General features: G+C 38.3%; 3 protein-coding genes across 5 annotated transcripts; 1 reads left to right on the forward strand and 2 right to left on the reverse strand.

Annotated features, from left to right (window-relative positions):
• Positions 1-99: 99 nt before the first annotated feature.
• Positions 100-1,665, reverse strand: apoa1a (apolipoprotein A-Ia). The gene is made up of 4 exons (XM_057322289.1): positions 1,535-1,665; positions 1,381-1,432; positions 1,069-1,213; positions 100-794 (listed from the first exon to the last, which is right to left on the reverse strand). The coding sequence occupies exons 1-4, from the start codon at positions 1,661-1,663 to the stop codon at positions 194-196; spliced, it is 927 nt and encodes a 308-aa protein (XP_057178272.1). The 5' UTR covers positions 1,664-1,665; the 3' UTR covers positions 100-193.
• A 2,949-nt stretch (positions 1,666-4,614) lies between these two features.
• pafah1b2 (platelet-activating factor acetylhydrolase 1b, catalytic subunit 2) lies at positions 4,615-10,321 on the reverse strand. Of its 3 annotated transcripts, none has more exons than XM_057358348.1 (6): positions 9,988-10,321; positions 9,326-9,404; positions 9,046-9,135; positions 8,818-8,934; positions 6,441-6,563; positions 4,621-6,316 (listed from the first exon to the last, which is right to left on the reverse strand). In XM_057358348.1, the coding sequence occupies exons 2-6, from the start codon at positions 9,401-9,403 to the stop codon at positions 6,038-6,040; spliced, it is 687 nt and encodes a 228-aa protein (XP_057214331.1). In that variant the 5' UTR covers position 9,404; positions 9,988-10,321; the 3' UTR covers positions 4,621-6,037. The 3 variants fall into 3 exon arrangements, with proteins under 3 accessions (XP_057214339.1, XP_057214331.1, XP_057214324.1); XM_057358341.1 differs by having other exon boundaries at positions 4,622-6,316; positions 9,940-10,321; XM_057358356.1 differs by lacking the exon at positions 6,441-6,563 and having other exon boundaries at positions 4,615-6,316; positions 9,940-10,321.
• A 716-nt stretch (positions 10,322-11,037) lies between these two features.
• mpzl2b (myelin protein zero-like 2b) lies at positions 11,038-18,652 on the forward strand. Its single transcript, XM_057326311.1, has 4 exons — positions 11,038-11,264; positions 12,517-12,686; positions 12,795-13,005; positions 18,256-18,652. Exons 1-4 carry the CDS (start codon positions 11,213-11,215, stop codon positions 18,417-18,419), a joined length of 597 nt encoding a protein of 198 aa, XP_057182294.1. The 5' UTR covers positions 11,038-11,212; the 3' UTR covers positions 18,420-18,652.

Genomic DNA, 18,652 nt, shown 5'->3' on the forward strand with positions numbered 1-18,652 from the left:
TGACTCAAAAGATTTAGGTCTTTTGGTGGATTTTATTTGTTTGCATTGTCACATTAAGCTTTTATTTAACATGAGCATTTTGAACACCCAACACACAAGCCCTGCATTTACACACACACACAGATTGTATTAAGAACACTTTTGCTACAGCTGTTTGTGAGCATCTGTGTGCGGAGTCCTTGAGTTTGTCGTTTTATTCCTCAATGGCCTTGGAAATGGTGTCATACCAAACAGCAAACTTGGCCTTCAGCTCCTCCATGTAGGGCTCCATACGGGTCTGCAGGTCCTGAGTGTGTGGGTTGAGCTTCTCCTTGGCCCCCTCAACAGCCTTCACAAGCTGTTCCTTGTACTCCTCAGCATAGGGGGCAGCCATGGTCCTCAGGTCCTCCAGGCGCTCGGTCAGCTTGGTGCGCATAGCCTCTACCATGGGCATCAGTTTCGACTTGGTCTCCTCAACGTTGGTCTCAATCTTGTGCCTCATCTCATCCATCAGGGGCTGCAGCTTGGCACGCAGCTTCTCGCTGTTCTCGCGGTGCATGGTCACATACTCTTGGAAGAGGGGCTCCAGTTTCTGACGGTACTCGTTCATGTGCTTCTCCAGCACATCGTGCAGCTCAGCGCGGTGGGGCTCCAGCTTGGAACGGATGTCTTCGATGTCGGTCATGACGCGCTCGCGCAGCTGCTTGGTGGTCTCCAGGAACTGGTTGGAGAAGGTCTCTGTGTAGGGGGTCAGAGTCTGGGAGGTGGTCTGGGCATAGTCCTGCAGCTTAGTGAGGCTCTCTGAAAGTTTCAACCTTATAGGGAGAAACAAGAATATGGAGATATTGGTAGCTGCATTTAAAACTGAAGAAGAAGTTATGAAGATTATGAAGAGAAACAGTACACAGAAATAATACACAGTATATGACTATAAACTGAGACAGCAGTAATGAACTGAGTCAGTTAACAAACATAAAATTAAGAGAGCAAATGATTGAATAGCAAATGACGAGAAAACAAATGAGGGAACAGTAAATGGAAAGGAATTGAGTTGAGTTCTTGGAGGTCGTAATAAGAAGTGTCTCTTACTTATACTGCTCATATTCGGTACCGTCCATATTGTCAAGAGCTTTTTGAGCTTGTTCCTTGACCTGGTTCAGATACACCAAGGCTGCTGCCTTGTAGTGCTCCAACTGGGAAGGAGCATCACCCTGCAGAAAACGGGCCTGGGCACCTGAAAAGACCCACAAGAAAAGCTTTAAGAAACCTTGGGGAGAACAGTGACGACATTTGTGACACTACACACAGTACACAGGAGCTGTTAAATTGTTACCATGTAAAATCAAAGCAAAGAGTTTTCAGAAAGTTATTTTTTACTACAATCAAACAAATGTTACTTACCCAAAGCCAGGAGAAGAGTTAGTGCAAGAGCCACGAATTTCATGGTTATGCCCTGAAAGACAAAATACTGTCAAAGTAAGATTTGAGAAAGAATAAAAAGAACAATTGTCTATATTAATATCTCCTCACTTCTCCTGCTGGTTTGAGCTCTTACCTGAGTGGTACTGCTCTGAATGATGGAGGATGAACAGCAGAGCCACGGGGCTTTTATAGAGCAGGAACTGTGTGTGTGGAATTGGAACCCTGTCCTCATACATATCAAAGGTTCAAAGGGTACCCACATGCAATAAGGATTTAGATCTGGCAGGATAAAACACACACAAACAATGTGTATACATTTGAATACACATTAAATTCCATGGCAAAAATTCAGTGACATTATTACTGTGGGGAATATATATATATTTTTATTAATGCACAATAGTCACTGCGTAATGTAAGAAATACGTAATAATAACATTTCTGATCTAAGTGGAGTGCTTTGTCATTTATGGTTAAGTGAGTTGTTATTCGACACACAGCAAATGTGATTACGTCTCACTGTCATAAACTGAGTAATGGGGAAAGCATGACCAGACTGTGAGGTTATCTCAAAACATTTAGCAACGTGTAGCAAACCTTGATCTCCACTTCTTTCTTCTGCTGCTCCAAATCCAATCTTATCAACTGCCAACCAAACAAAGGCATCACTAGTCATGGGTCATTGATCGATTATCTCATGTCCCTTGATTTACTCAACGGTTGTCATTCTACATTAACATTCCTTAAGGTTTCTCCTGATTGACTTGACTGAGTGGCATTTTGACTAGAATCAGTGGACATTATTTTAGTGTTTATAAAGTTGCCTAATGTATACACACAAGTTTTTAATTCCCCCCAAAAATGTTTACTCAAAGCTTGTTATAATAACCATTCTATCCATTTCTTCTTTTCTTCCAATATAAAAAAAACATTTGTTTTTATCGAACCATTCAGTCAAAAATGGTTCTTAGCACCTTTTTGAATTTATTAAAATGTGTATTTATTATCTAATTAAAGGACAAGATTAAGCTTGAAAGGGCTCCATATGAGTGCATGTCATCAACAGTTCAGTAACCTACAGTATCAATGTGTCTTAGTGCATTCAGACAGTATATGGGCGTCCTGTCAAATCAGAATCCATAAACTATACATACCTGTATCTCAAACATCTCAGCATTTCACTGTCTCACAGCACATTGTGATATGATTTCCAGAGTTAGCCTACATTGCAGAATCTTGACATCTTTGAGCATCAGCCTTTTTTGGACAATAGATCATAAATTCTAAACGATAAATTACAGAAGAATGAACGATGATGATAAAAGTGTTACTCTGTTTACTAACGGAAGTTTTATTTATAGGAAAAATCTTATTTTGGGTAATTTAGGTAGATTATAAAACGTATATTGCAGCAAGAAAGATTATCTGCAGGCTGGTTTGAGCTTCCATATAATATTACAGAGGATGAATATATCTTTGTAATTTAAAATACTGGAATGAAAGAAGTATGGGCCTGCATTCACAAAACATCTTAAGACTAAAAGTAGCTCCTAACTAGGTGATTTAGAAGAAACTCTTAAAAATAATGGTCTGTCCTAATTTAAGGAATCCCAAATCACCAGTGTTAAAAAAGGTCAAATTAACTCTCACAGTGTATATATAATACTCACTTGTGGATTATATATACACTGTGAGCATTAATTTGACCTTTTTAACACTGGCAATTTTGCTGTTTTGCTCTAAGAGTGTTTTACAAAGTGTTTTAGCACTAAAATATGTGAAAAGTTGGATAGTCAAGAGGACTCCTAAATCACTAAAACTAAATCACAATAATCCTGCAATGGCTGTTGCGGGTAATCTGCCATAGAATTTAAACATTTTAAAAACAATTTTCGACAAAACGTTTTAAAAAGGACATTGCTATCAGTAGTGATTATTATAGTCTGTTCATTAAAATTAATACAGGATCTGGGTAATTCCAGCGTTATGGATGTGACATAAAAACGCTCAGAGAATGTATTTGTTACCAATATACTGGACCATTTGTTTATGTTTGACTAAACCCTTGTTGATAGATTCTAAACATCAGAATAATATCAGTCTATGCACAAGTTTAGTTTTCTATGAAAAAAAAAAATGGAAGTAAACATGCGTTACTGATTTTACAAAAAAGGATACAGTTTCAGGGGAGACAACAAACTTTGTAGGATTTCTGTGAATTAAAATGCACAAACCCAAAGCAATTATACCCAACAAATGGAGAAGGGATGCCACTTCATAGAACATAAAATAGTTCTTTTATTTTAATTTTCATGTGCCTATTTATGAGGAATATGCATATGGATGTGACAATCCTGAAAATGGCACTTACCTGACTATGAAAAATCATGCAAATAAAACAAATGCTTTAAACCTTTGGTAAAAACTTTTATCATGGTAAGGATGACATTTTCACAGAATTGCCCATCTAAGACTTTGTTCTATAATGAAGATATGAAAGATGAGGACAATTATCTGAACATGTACCAGTGGATTTAGTGACACTACATTTTATAATCTTTATTTGAATATGGCAACATGGTACCTCATTCTCCAGTATTTCTATGATAAAATCACTGACTGTGACCCATCCCCTATCAGCCAATCATCATTCATAGTCATAGTCGGTCATAGTCAGTAAGCTTCCTGACATCATCCAGCAAACAAAATCAACCCCTTTATCTTAGCTTAAAATTTCCTTCGATTCCTTAGTAAAAGTTGCTCTCAGCAGCTTTGTAAATAGTTTTTAATAGGCTTAAACTGTACCCCATTGATCTCTTTATTTCCTCACTATAGCCTACAGTAAACTTTTTAATGCTTTGAGGCTGTTCCTATTAAGACTGACGTTCATTAACATTTTCTTTAAGATTCATGAAGCCCATTCATCATTTTTGCTTTTAAAAGTAAATTCTGTATTGCCATCCTTAGGTAGCTTAGCTTTTTATGTTGAATTAGATATCATCTTAAGTGTCAGTTTGTAAAACAGTAAAGCAATTCATCCTTACAAACACACCAAAACCAGCTAATCGTGATTTTTGGGTTACATGCAACGTGTTGGAACAGGACTAAAGGATTTGTGAATGCAAATACTGTATATAATTGCTGAAATTTTATATTAATTTATTTCATTATAGCATACAGGTGTATTATTATACCACAAAGGTATAGCAAAATACTATTTGTTTAGATTGTTTGGTAACATACCGAAAAAAGGTTTCAGCTGTTAGTTCTCTCACTTACATGTCTATTATCTTTGATTGTAAGAGTGGGCATTAAAATTTCCAATAAACATATGGAAAAAGTTCAGCTAGTGGGTCACAAAGTCACATGCTTGGGTTAATAAGTGACATTAGTACTCAACACATTATGGTATGTTAAGTCTCCCTCTACTGGTTAAATGAGTTTGTCACTTCACACACTCAATCAGATTTTACAACAACCAGGCATGAACTCCTATACCCTACCCCTTCAGTCAATGTAGCACACCACAATAAGAATCTGAAATACCAAAGATTGCTACTCGTATTACAGAGCATCAAGCCTTAAAAAAAACCTGACACACGTGTCGGATCCCTGCAGATTTATTGGAATGCTCGGATCTGAAGCACATGGCAGTTGTGCTGTAGTAATAGCGCACGCCTTGCGGGCCATACAATTATTTTATTAGGTTCGCACTCTCTTACACTCAAACACAAAAACACACCAGCTAAATAAGCACTTGCACAGCGAACATTAATACGAACAATTTGTATATACTGTATATACACACAGAGTCACTTACTCAGCTCACTTTGAATTATTTATATCAGTGCTTTCCCACTAGATCGCGTGTGTAAACATAATACACATAAACTCTTCACATTATACTTTTAAGAGCGCATGGACAAATATACAACATGGATGCAGAGCAAGTGAGATAAATAGCAACACTGAAAATGTCATATTTGTGCATTATATGCTTAGGAGGAGATTTTCAGTCACACAGAGTTTTACATGGTTTGATCACTCCAGTTTACAGTTCATGTTTCTATTTGGGTCGAGTAATTGGGAGGATGAAAGGGCAAGTGAGAAATTAAGCGGAGGAGAAGGTACTAGACGCCTCTGTGTCAACATATACTTGAAGTAAAACTGGGAGAAAGGATTTCAAAGACCTGATTCATCATGTAAAAAGATTTACTGTCAGCATAACACCACTGTGAGTATGAGTGTATTTATGAAGGCACAGAGAAGCTGGCAGAGTAAGTGCTACAACTGAAGGTTGTTCAAATAGTGACAGTGAGACATTAAAGAATCTTGTCCCTCCGCAGAGCAACATGTCCTACGAAGACCTATTTCTTATAGACACACACACTGTATATTTATATCTATTCTTCCTTCTAATGTCGTCTATTATGCATTTTGAATACATATAAATATTTACTATTAGTCATATAAAATTGGCCTCTGCCTTACGGCCCCCTTTTTGTTTTGCTGTAATTCCATCTCTGTTGTTTACCACTGCACTTTATCTTACTCAAAGTTTTTGAATTACAATCTAAATATCCCACAATTCTAAACATCGCCTCTATGGTGATTGACTGACGTCGTGGCCACTTTTTTAGACCAGCGATGCCCGCCTCTCCTGAGGCATCTCCTCCAATAGCTGAAGCAGCAACTCGTGAAGAGAGGTCGCTATGGTCCTGTACGCACCGGCGGTCAGATGTAGGAAGTCAAACATGTCTCGAGAGGAAATAGTTCCATCTGAGTGGACAAAACTACCTCCCATATCAAGGAACTGAACCGGGCCGAGTCGAGGAAGGGATGCAAGAAGTAAATTGTTCACTGATGTGTTTTTCTCTCTTAAGGGGTTTGGAAACTCTCCTCTTGGCAACAGGCCCTTAATAAAACAAATTAAGACCAATTAACCAAATATATTCAATACTTTTGACTGTTGATAAATGCATGCAAATACATTAGATTGAGTCGTGTTGTAATGTATACAAACAATTTTGGCAACGTACCAAAACAATGACTTTGGACTTAGGGAGACGAGACAGAATTAGTTGAGCAATGGCCAATACTCCTCCTGCAACCTGTTCTGCTGTGTGCTCATGATTATTGGTTCCTACCCATAAAACAACCACCTGAAAAAATATTGAGGATCAGTGGCGTAACTTTGTTTTGAAAAGTGGTGGGGACAAAGACGACACAAACAATACTTTAATAAATTGTTTCTGTAAGAACTCGTTGGGAATATTCATGGACGTCACAAGCGCGAAACATGTAGGTGACTCATCCAGAAAACAATATAAAAACTGCGCCGCTTTATCGATGGCTTCAGTGGTGTAACGCGAACGACGCATGACAAATAATATTGACACTGCCATGAAGCAGGTTCGAATCCGCTGAACTCACTGTTATAAATTTTCACATCACATATCAGACCTGCTTCCATTTGTTTTTAAACTATATCATGTTTTCAGCAATATATAATTTAAAGCATGTTGTGCTTTATTATATGTAAGGATGGCTGTTGCCGTACGTAATTAAACGTATTAATTCGTGATGAAACAAAAACTACTGAAACGAATGTGTTTCCCCCATGTTAAAAATTTGGTGTTTGACACAGATTACCTGTCGGTGGGTCAAGGATTGAGAGTTTGGGAACCCCCTGCTAATCAGGACAAACATTCAAGTATACAGGGGAAACAGATGGAAAATAATATCTTTAAAAAAATCGTATTTCACTAATTACAACGGGCATTGCCTGATAGGCTATACAAATATACAAAAAACTTTCTAAATTTTGTTTTGAACTCATGAAACTACAAAGTTGTGACTTTTTCCATTTATTGGAGTTTTCTATCAAGTATCAAAATGTAATTAATCTTGCAATAGACGATAGCAACCGCATGTCGAGAACAATAAGGACGAATATATAGCACCAAAGTGCAAATAAGCGCAAAATGTTTGATACATGTATGACTTGAACAGCCATTTTCAAATATTTTCATCATTTTATTAAAAATAAATACCTTTACAATCTGATATGTGATAGGGAAAAAGTTCAACAAACAGCAGTCCCGAACCCACGACGACATGAAGCTGGTAACACATGCTTTACGCTCTACGCCAACAGAGCAGTTAATGCTCGTGTGCCTTTCTTACATTTTGTCTATTCCAATCTGAAACTGATGGGCGGAGTTAGTATAAATAGCCTCTGCTTACAAAGCGGGCTGCTTGCACGGTAAATAGACACTCCGTATTTTTTATTTCTTCCAATAAGTGGTGGGGACAAAATTGACTTTGGCAAAAAGTGGTGGGGACATGACCCACCCATCCACCCGCAAATTACGCCTATGTTGAGGATGCATTTACAACCTTTGGAACACACATTTCACTGGCAGTTGAGAATACTGTTGAATACTAATTTATAGTTCATAATTATGAACATGCCAAAATACTCAACAGTAACATTAGTCAAGCTGTCCTTTTCAACAGTGGCTCTCAAACTTTTTATGTCACGCCCACCTTTAAACCCATAAAATAATCTGGTAGCGCCCCACTCGTTCGCGACCACGTTGCAGGGGAAGTCCCCCTCTGTCCTAATACTACCAATTTTAGGTGTCATTTCCTTCTTCATTTCATTTACTGAGCATATGAAATTTAAGTATAGAAAAGATTATATGTGCAGCTGAAGCGACCTCAAAAAAGTTTATTTTTAGAGCAATTTAAGCTTAGCAAACCAAAGTTATGGTACAGTCCATATCAGCTTTAATCATTGATCGGAAATATACTGTTTAATTGTGCTTTTTTGCCAGCGATTTTAGAAATATCTGCCTTCCACAATTCATGAAGATAGGACTGTTGTCTTGCTATGACATAACTAGCTGCCCAAAGGCGTTGCAAACATGGCCGCTGAGTGACACGACGTCTGTAAACGGACTTTGCTAATCACGCATTGTGCAAGTGAAGATCGTCTGTGGAGACGATTACGGTCTTACGGCGACTCAGGTCATGTTGGGCCAAACAGGTAACACTGACATCAAAAGTACGAATGTACAAAGCAGTTTTAGTAAATTGCATAGTGTTGACATCATGTGCCCTAATCTGGGAAACCATTGATTTTTCTGGCAGTAAAAGCCTTTTTCTTCTTTCCTTCCGCTGGAAAAAATAGTCTCTGAGCAACTGTGAATGTTGCTAAGGGTGGTTCTAAGTGTGATGCGCAGTGATACAAAGAATGGTTCGGTGCAGCGGTCAAAGCTGTGCTTTATCGTGAATAAAACATAGCTATTGACCAATCAGAATCAAGGACTGGAACGAACCATAAACAACCCATTTTCTTGATTAACTTTCTAAACCTTTGCGTTCATCTCTTGCTCCAACTTTCTCTCTCACCCTGGGTCTGATGTTCTCCAGTTCTCCATTCTGGAGCCTCCACAGCACATTACTGGTTGTGTCCCCACCAATCCCAAAGTTCAAAGCATGAAGAGGTGAAAACAGTTCCTTCCACACCTGAACACACAAACACATTCTGTAAACCAAGAATTTAAAATGAAACCATCCGCAACAGCAACAAAATAAAGCAAACAAAATTTGTATGTATTATAACAAGGAAACAATCACCTCAAACTGCTGCATAAGCTGCACCATTGAGTCCCCAACAAACAGAACATCAGGCTCTGCATCCTTGCACTCCTGCACAAACCGGTTGTGCTGCAACAAAATGACACATCCCACCATCTTACATTAATACAATAACAGAGTGAGGCTATAAAAAAGGAAAAGACTTGGCACAGCTTTACACTGTCATTCATAAAAGAGCTTATTACACACACACACACACACACACACACACACACACACACACACACACACACACACACACACACACACACACACAAACCTGTGACATCCAGCGTCCATCTCCCTGCACGTCTATGACAGGCGCAGGTTCAGCAGCAGGATTCTCTTCACCACTCATTCTGCCACACAAAAACGTGCAGTCTGTTACAAAACCAGCAATGATCAGACGTGTACAAACACACCTAAAACAATTTACATAACACAATTTAATGAATGTTGTCTAGAATTGCCCAAACTGTAGTGAGTCGAAATTGCTTGTAAATCCAACCACCACATAAAGTATTAAACCCTGTACCATTGAATCTAAGAAAAATATTGACAATTCAAAGGCCAGTTCCGCCTGTGCCAAGTACACATGACTATCCTGATATCCTGAAAGGCCGCACAAAGAGCTCGTGCGTTTTGCTTTTATCCCTGAGGATGATGAAGATGATAACAGTGATGATGCACCCCGGAGGAAGCCAACACACAGCAGATGTGCAGTAAAGATTAACGTTTTATAGATGTTGCGTAAATCTGCACTGGCACTGACAGGAACGGTCCAAGTTATGTTTAGCTAAATGCATAAAATGAGCCGAGACAAAAGGAAACCACATTCCCAGAGTGCGTCCCTATGCACGCTTGTTTCCTGTACGCCTCCTCGCCATCACTAACCTGGCTCTAGTGTTTGCAAATCCCGTCTGCAAGTGGTCAGTTAGTCACCTGCTTATGTGCAGCAGGGCAGGACACCCTTATAATCGCGTGCCGTGCACGGACTGTGGTAGCAGCAGCACCGCAGCGACTGTCCGTGTCCGGGAAAGATGCGGATGAGTGTATTTCTGCTGCCGTGCACCCCTTAAAACCCTCTTTGCGTTTCAACTCTCCCTTGTAAAACAAAGCAACGCTAATTTATTCGATCTACGCAGCAACAACGATGTTGAATGTAAAGTATACGTTTATATAACAAGAGGTAATTTAAACGTTTAGGTTATGTAAAAGGGAAAACATCCAGACAACCACCTCCCCGCTTCCCTGCACAACCGCCCTCGCACTCTGGAAGTCTCACTTCCGCCTACAGGCGTGAGCACGCACTTCCCATTCAGTTCTGTCCCGCCCCATGAGGGGAGAACTGTGATATTGGAATAACCATTATAACAGAAAAGAGGATTCTTACTCTGATTAGAACTCATAATGAATGTAGGGGTTTTCACGATTGTGTCTTATAATTGAAAATCGAAAACATCATTATGCAATGCATGAAAAACAAATGTACAATATGCATATGCAAAAGGATGGACTCAAGATGATTCTATATGCTTAAATGAAGAAATCATTTATGTATGATCTCTTACCTCTATTCTGATCTAATCTGAAGGCTGCAGATTTCCAGTTCACCACAAGATGGCAGCAGATTCCATAAATTCACCCACTACATGTAAATTCACATTTGCACCCTTGTGTACTATGATAATAGAAGCATGCAAGACAAACTTGTCAATTATGTTCAGATTTCATTTCGTTTCGTTTTAGAACTTTAATATTTTATGTAACTCACTCAACACATTTTTCTAAGTTGTAGGGGAAAAACATACACATGTGCAAATATCTAGTTTAGCTGTGTTCGTTTTCTTTGGTTTAGATGTTGTCACGTTGCTTGTGAGAAACATGCACCAGCACGCACTGGGTATACACAGAGGAAAACAGGAATTATTCGATGTACTTGTATGGGAGATTAATCTCAATGTGCAATTATTGCCATTGACTGGTTCCTGTTGACGCCCAAACTCCTCCTCACATAGAAGTGGGATTGTTCATCATGGACGCCGTGTTCAGGATCGCCGAAGTCCGACTAATACCTAAACGTTTGTGAATACATTGAATGTCTAGAAACGGAATTAACAGTATTATTATTTTAGGAAGCGCTGAGAGCTTCTTTAATATTTGACCTATGAATCGAGTTTGGATTTACCTATTTTCTGCGCTATGCGCGCTTGCCTCAGGTGAGTCGTTGTTACTACTTCCTGGATCGTACCTTTCCACCTTGTTTTCGGAAAACGTTCGCGTTTTTCCTGTTTACCGTCTTCCCCCCATAAAATCATAATTTAGAGAATTATGACTGTTTTGCCAATCTGAATTCTGTTGTCAATTTAAGATATGCTTAAGAGTTTATTATATGTTCTGGAGAAGGCTCAAGTTCTTAGATTTTTGACCAGTAAGAAAATGTTTACTCATTTTAATACACTTATCAGATTTGCAGTGTCTTGCCGTTGACAATATAAGGTAAAATAAGATTATAAGAGCTTAGACAGATCCCAGGGGGATAATGCTGGTATTACAGCAGCTCGATCTGGATAGCAGGTGCAGTAAGAAAGATTAAAAAAGTTGAACAAACCAAGTGGAATAAATAGAATAAATACAGCAAACAAATACAAAATATACAGTAATATGATACAAAAACACAGATCTGCGTATAAATGTGTATAGCCACCTGCTGGTGCAACAGATTTAAGATGAAGTCTCAGCTCAAGCCGAGTTAAGCTTTACCTTCCAACCTATTTCAATTCACAGTAGCCTAATCTGAGCAGTTAAACTTCAAAACTGATTGTCAAAAGGGAAAAAATGCCTACTAATAGAATAGAATACCTTTCATAATATGTATATATAGATCATAATACTTTTTATGCTATATAAAACAGAATATTTTGTTTGTTATACCTTACTGTACTGATCTGATTAAGCACTGTAAATCACATCGTTTTTTTTCACATTGCCTTTTACAATTGTATGTAGGCTATGTTATAGAAGTTCTTTTTTATTTCTTTATTTCGGATACAGTGAAAGGTGTTGTGTGTCAGGTTTGGTGTTTTTTACGTGAGTATTATGGGCTTTGCAGCACCTGTTTGAAGAGGGGGTTCTGTGAGTTAGTGTACAGGATTATTTAAAGTGAGGGTATGTTCAGAGTACTGTACGTGTGTGTGTGTGCGTGTGTGCGAGAGAGAGAGAGAGAGCGAGAGAGAGAGTTGTGCCCAGACCTGATTTTTTAGCAGTTGGTTTGTATAGTTTGTGGTTTTTCAGGTTCAGTACAAGTCAGTTTAATGTCATTCACTTGTGCATGGCATGGCAAGACACGCAATATAGTGTCTGCTGAGCCACTGTGTGTAAACATTTAACATTTACAAGACAAACAGGCAATAGAGACAGGCTAAAAATAACCACATCACTTGAAAAGTTTCTAATTTGTTTGTTTGGCAGGTGTATATCAGGTGGAGGCAATGGAGGTGCTTACATCCTCAGATGTGGAGGCAGTCAACGGAACAAATGTACGGCTAAAATGTACATTTAAATCTACCCATCCTCTGTCAGAAGATAAAATCACAGTATCTTGGAGCTTCCAGTCCCTGGGAAAGACATCAGAAGAATGGGTGAGCCAATGCAGGAATGAGTTAAGAAGGGAATCTTTTTATTACTGGTTTTAATCTTTGTTTTTATTTTTCATTTCTTAACTCCATTGTTTCGATTCTTTGTCACAGTTTTTTCACCACCAGGGAAAAGCATATCCCCCAACCACTGGCCTGTTTAAGGATCATGCTGTATGGTCTGGTGACGTAATGAAGGGTGACGCCTCCATCACGCTACAGAATGTGCAGTTCACTTTCAACGGAACATTCAGCTGTCATGTCCGAAATCCACCTGATATCCAAAGCTTTGCAGGCAAGATCAGTTTCAAAGTTGTCCAAAAAGGTGAGATGCCGTGCTGTTTAGCAAAGAGAATGTTAATTAAAAAAGATTATTCACCCAACAAAAATCTGTCATCTTTGGAACTTGAAAGAAGATCTGTTACATAATGTCTGTAAGGTAGTGTCAAACATGAACCATGACAAAAAAACATGATGTATTGTTGTTAAGAGGTGGACAGCAGTATATGAAGTATTTTTACTCTACTCAAGTACATACTGTACTCTACTCGAAAATGTATCTGTACTTTACAAGCCTTTTTACTTCACTACATTCTAAAGCTTAATATTATACTTTTCACTCCAATACTTTTTATAAATATTTTTACAGTTAATATTTAAGTACATTAAAAATCTAACTTTCTTACTTTTTCTTAAGTAAAATGTTTGAGTAAAAATACTTAAGTAAACATAAGCAAATGTACTTAATAAAGGTAAAAAAGTAGGGATACAGATACTTGAAATATGTACTATTATATATGTACACTTATATACAGTCTTAGAAAAGGGGCTTCAAAAGGTTCTTAGATGCCATAGAAGAACCTTTTGGTTCCATAAAGAACCTTTAAAGATGTGAAAAAACTTGTTTCACAAAAGGTTATTTTGTGGCAAAAAAGTTTTTTTTCCAGATTATAAAAAAGTAAGAAAGACATGGTTCTTTAAAAAACACCCTTAAGCACCCTTAATTGTAAGTGTGTACATATTTAATAACATTAATTTCATTATTGTATTATTATTATTTTTCTGCAAAGCATGGGTTACAAACACTTTGTTAGAAACTGTAGTACCAGGCTATCCAATTTGCGGCCCGCGGGCCGAAACACGTGTCCTGAAATTTCATACCCTTCAGATTGTCCTACCAGCTAGCGCAGTGCATGTTTTTTTTTTGCGCTGTAAAACCATTCTACCTGTTAATTTTATACTGTTAAATCATTCTACATATTTATTTATTACTGGTAGGACAGTTTGATAGGGTATTTTGCACTGTAAATTAATCCTACCTATTTATTTTTGTAGGACAATATGATAGGGTATTTATGCTGTACACTTTTTTGTGTTTATTTTAAGCTGGTATGACTATCTGACAGGGTATTTTGCATTGTAAAATCATCCTACCTGTTTATTTTGTCGATGTGGTTTAGATTATATTAAATTTTGCCCAGGCACTGCGGTAGGAAAATCTGACAGGGTAGGACAACACCGGCCCTCGATGTAATTTGTTCCGGCCCTTCAAGTAGCATAGTGTGAAAAATGATATCTAGAATAAATTTAGTTCAGTCGGGAACGTACCTTACAGTTATGAAGTGACACGCGTCTGTTCCAGTCAACACAAACTGTATGGCATTATTTTAATAAGAAATGTCGCGAGCGCATTATTACAAGTCGAGAGCGCATTCTTGTAATACGAGCGCGCGAATCTCTCCGCTCGCACGCCGATTTCCTTTGCTCATGCACAAAACTGGACGCGCGCTTTCAATTATACGCTGCTCTCTTATAAGTTTTCTCTCCTCTCGCTCAGTGAGCGTGTGCGCACTCAAAATGCGTGCCGTGCGTCCACGAATCCTTTGGTACTCTTGCTCTCGAGAGGTCCTCCTGTGTGTTCCAGGCATTATAGGCTGTCAAAAGTAGTCAACCAATCAGGGATAGGCTTCCACGGTGGGCCAATGAAAACGCGACCTCTTAACTACAGTAGGCCTAATTGTTAAAAATGCTTCATGAAAAGAGTTGTTTTTTGTGTTCTTTTCTACAAAAGTGTCATGTTAATGTGTAATTCTTGTAAAATAGTATATTGTAAATTGCTGAGTTTCATTCTTATAAAATCTTTTAATATATAAATCTTTTAATGAGTGGATTCTTGCGTGTGGGTAGGTGGGTGGATGGGGGGCACCTCTGGGGCTGTTGCCCAGGGGCACCATGAGGTCTTAATACGCCTCTGGATGCACCACGTTCTCAGGTAACAATTTTAATATATTTAATGCAACATTATTAATCAAATGTATATTAAAAATGAACGGTAAGGGAGCGTTTGGTATATTGCATAGAAGTTCAGTTTTGTGCCCTGAACTTCTGGAACACTGAATGCAGAGCACTTACAGTGTCTGTCTGCAAATGCATTAAATGCATAACCAAATAGGTATAGAATATTATATGATATTTCCAAATGCATTCCAAATCTGTTACTATAAAATAAAATGCTAAAATAATCTAAAATCGTCACCATGATGAGTGTGAAGCTGACTTGATGCCCTATGTTGCATGTTGCGCTGCCATCTTGGGAGGATCATACTCCACTGCTATTATTGTTTTGATATGTACCGTTACTTGTAGTAAATATTATTTTAGAATGAAGCTAACTTAAGACACCAATCTAAATTGTTCAGTAATCAATTTAGTACTATTTTGACAATACTATGTTTAGTGTACGACATGCATGAGGACCACATGAACTTGAGGGTGTTGGCCTGTTTTATCTGAATAACATGGTTGTTAAACTGACTAGGATGTTTATATGTAGCCTACAAAGCATCCTAATGCCCCGTTCATTTCTAATATACATTTGATTAATAATGTTGCATCAAATATATTAATATTGTTACCTGTTACCTGAGAACAAGTGGACCCATCTTGCTTCGTTGAATACGTCGAGTCACTTTCAAGCAATAAGATGCCATGTAAGAGGTCGCGTTTTCATTGGCCCGCCATGGAAGCCTATCCCTGATTGGTTGACTACTTTTGACAGCCTATAATGCCTGGAACACACAGGAGGACCTCTCGAGAGCAAGAGTACCAAAGGATTCGTGGACACACGGCACGCATTTTGAGTGCGCACACGCTCACTGAGCGAGAGGAGAGAAAATTCATAAGAGAGCAGCGTATAATTGAAAGCGCCCGTCCAGTTTTGTGCATGAGCAAAGGAAATCGGCGTGCGAGCGGAGAGATGCACTTGGCACCTGCACATGTAACCCCCTCTTTCTGGTTCCATTTCTTTTACCCGTTACACACACAGTGCCAAAGCTACCAGTACCTGGTTTAAGGACCATGGTATCCCTGTTCTTAATTGGCCAGCAAACTCGCCTGACCTTAACCCCATTGTGAAGAGGGAGATGCGATATGCCAGACCCAACAATGCAGAAGAGCTGAAAGCCACTTTCAGAGCAACCTGGCCTCTCATAACACCTGAGCAGTGCCACAGACTGATCCACTCCATGCCACGCCGCATTGCTGCAGTAATTCAGGCAAAAGGAGCCCCAACTAAGTATTGAGTGCTGTACATGCTCATACTTTTCATGTTCATGCTTTTCAGTTGGCCAAGATTTCTAAAAATCCTTTCTTTGTATTGGTCTTAAGTAATATTCTAATTTTCTGAGATACTGAATTGGGATTTTCATTAGTTGTCAGTTATAATCATCAAATAAACATTTGAAATATATCAGTCTGTGTGTAATGAATGAATATAATATACAAGTTTCACTTTTTGAATGGAATTAGTGAAATAAATCAACTTTTTGATGATATTCTAATTATATGACGAGCACCTGTATATGTGGATGAGCGGATGGCCTGCTACAGTGCCTCAGATTAACAACTTCAAAGGCGATTTTCTCAATATTTAGATTTTTTTGCACCCTCAGATTCCACCTTTGTAAACAGTTGTTGTTCCGCCAGATAGTGTCCTATCCTAACAAACCATATATCAATAGAAAGCTTATTTCTTCAGCTTTGAGATGATGTAAAAATCTCAATTTCGAAAAATTGACCCTTAAGACTGGTTTTGTTGTCCAGGGTCACATATGGTCTCCCATATTTAGGTCCCTATGATTGAATCGCGGAATCCAGGCATAAAACTAATTTTGCTGTATAACGCAGAATGGCACAAGATCTGGCAAATATATGATTTCTTAACGAGAAAGTAGCACAGAACAGCTAACAAAATTCAAATTGTGCGTGAATAACTTTAGGAACATTCAGATGGTGTTTAAATATGTACTAATCTGCTGTTTTGCGTGTGCTCATGGAGCTTTCAGAGAATGCGTGCACATGAACTGTTTCTGTGTCATGTGAGAAAAGCAACTGTCAAACAGAGCCATTGAGAGAGAGAGTCGCGTCAACTCTATTGACTCCAATGGAACAGTTTTTTCACAGCAATGGCGGTTCATGGAGGCTCTCAATAGTTCCCGGAAGTTAACAGTTACGCATGGAGCTGCGACTAAACAGACCAAGGTAAACTTCTAACCCATTTAAAGACGAAAGCCATTTAATGAATAAAAAAATGAAAGAAATAAAGCATTTAAAGAGAAAACATAACTTCCTGGAACTATCTGAAGGCTCCATGAATCACGTGACGCGCCAGCGTTTTGGACTTCCGTTGGCAGAACTTTCTCTCTCAATGGCTCTGCTGTCAAACACACTTTGCAGCGACCTGTCAAAATAGAAGTCCGGTTTACCACGCCATCCCTCATGGTCTTGAGTATATGAAACTATATAAAAACTAATATTGTTGTATATTGAAGTATTTTTTCTTATTGTTGTTGTGTCATCCCTCATATTGCAAGCCATATCTCTCCGGCCCCTCATTTGGGATGCTTTTCATGAACCGGCCCCCATGACAAACTAATTGAATAGCCCTGCTGTAGTAATTCAGTTTTTAAGTCATGACTGGAGCTTGGCAGATTTACTTTCTATTATGAAAAAGAATCTTTGGACATTTTATTCATTTCATTCAAGTTATTAGGGGTTTATATTATAAATATGGTACCCTTAGTGCCAAAGGCTACTGTGTATAGTGACAGAGACAAGATTTACTCAGTGCTGTGTTTCACAATAAAACAAACCATTTCCGATCGTTCAGGGTGTCTCAGTTGACTCTTCTGTGTTTGATCATTGGTTTATAATTGGTTTCTGAGATGAGGAAGTTTGGTTTCAGTTGTGTTTTCAGAACAGAGTGAAAGTGGAGGTTGTAGAAGAAGATTGTTGCTTTATCTCAGTTGATAGAATAGTTCTGTCCTTCAGCTGTTTAACTGAAAGGACTCTCACAGCACTCATACTGAATGTAACAACATGTATACAGCTAGTGAAATTTAGTTTAGTGTTTTCCTGATTGTTAGGGTTTCGGTTTATTGTTATATTTTTTTTATTTGCATATTCAGTACAGTTCATGCATACCTGAGTAGACTTTTTCACTCTCGCTCTTTCTCTGGATTTTCAGAATGTATGCAAAACAGTAACAACATTCTCTCTTTCTGTTCTTGTTCTATAGTATCATTTTCTGAAATTGGAATTTTGGCTATAGCTGTGGGTGGATCCATTGGTATTATTCTCCTCATCCTTACCATCTATGTCTGTGTGCGGTTGTTCAGAAGAAAGGACAATGACATGACCTTTGAGATGGATGAGGACAGATCAAAGGACCGAGTGTTGTAAGAGAAGCCTGACTCAAGGTTTTAATGAGTTTTTAATATTAGTGTGTTCTGTCTGGACTAACCTGTCTTTGACTACATGAAACTAGATTTTAATGTTTCCAGTATATTTTATATACATTTTTGTGTTTTTTTAGATAAAATTTCTGTTATGATTTTCGTAACCGTTGTTTTAGATTTTTACTTACTTTACATTTAGAGGGGTATATAAGATAATAAAAAGTTTTTATGAATGAA

This window comes from Triplophysa rosa, linkage group LG2, assembly GCF_024868665.1.
Source record: "Triplophysa rosa linkage group LG2, Trosa_1v2, whole genome shotgun sequence".
NCBI classification, from domain to species: domain Eukaryota; kingdom Metazoa; phylum Chordata; class Actinopteri; order Cypriniformes; family Nemacheilidae; genus Triplophysa; species Triplophysa rosa.

What these genes read in the sequence shown, in the direction of transcription:
- mpzl2b (XM_057326311.1), top strand. Translation starts at nt 11,213, where the DNA reads ATGAATCGAGTTTGGATTTACCTATTTTCTGCGCTATGCGCGCTTGCC. An exon ending in GCTATGCGCGCTTGCCTCAG is followed by an intron (nt 11,265 to 12,516) that starts GTGAGTCGTTGT and finishes TTTGTTTGGCAG; the next exon opens with GTGTATATCAGGTGGAGGCA. An exon ending in GAAAGACATCAGAAGAATGG is followed by an intron (nt 12,687 to 12,794) that starts GTGAGCCAATGC and finishes TCTTTGTCACAG; the next exon opens with TTTTTTCACCACCAGGGAAA.
- pafah1b2 (XM_057358348.1), bottom strand. Translation starts at nt 9,403, where the DNA reads ATGAGTGGTGAAGAGAATCCTGCTGCTGAACCTGCGCCTGTCATAGAC. An exon ending in ATGGACGCTGGATGTCACAG is followed by an intron (nt 9,136 to 9,325) that starts GTTTGTGTGTGT and finishes ATTTTGTTGCAG; the next exon opens with CACAACCGGTTTGTGCAGGA. An exon ending in AGTCCAAAGTCATTGTTTTG is followed by an intron (nt 6,317 to 6,440) that starts GTACGTTGCCAA and finishes TGTTTTATTAAG; the next exon opens with GGCCTGTTGCCAAGAGGAGA.
- apoa1a (XM_057322289.1), bottom strand. Translation starts at nt 1,663, where the DNA reads ATGTGGGTACCCTTTGAACCTTTGATATGTATGAGGACAGGGTTCCAA. An exon ending in AACTCTTCTCCTGGCTTTGG is followed by an intron (nt 1,214 to 1,380) that starts GTAAGTAACATT and finishes GGGTCTTTTCAG; the next exon opens with GTGCCCAGGCCCGTTTTCTG. An exon ending in ACCGAATATGAGCAGTATAA is followed by an intron (nt 795 to 1,068) that starts GTAAGAGACACT and finishes TCTCCCTATAAG; the next exon opens with GTTGAAACTTTCAGAGAGCC.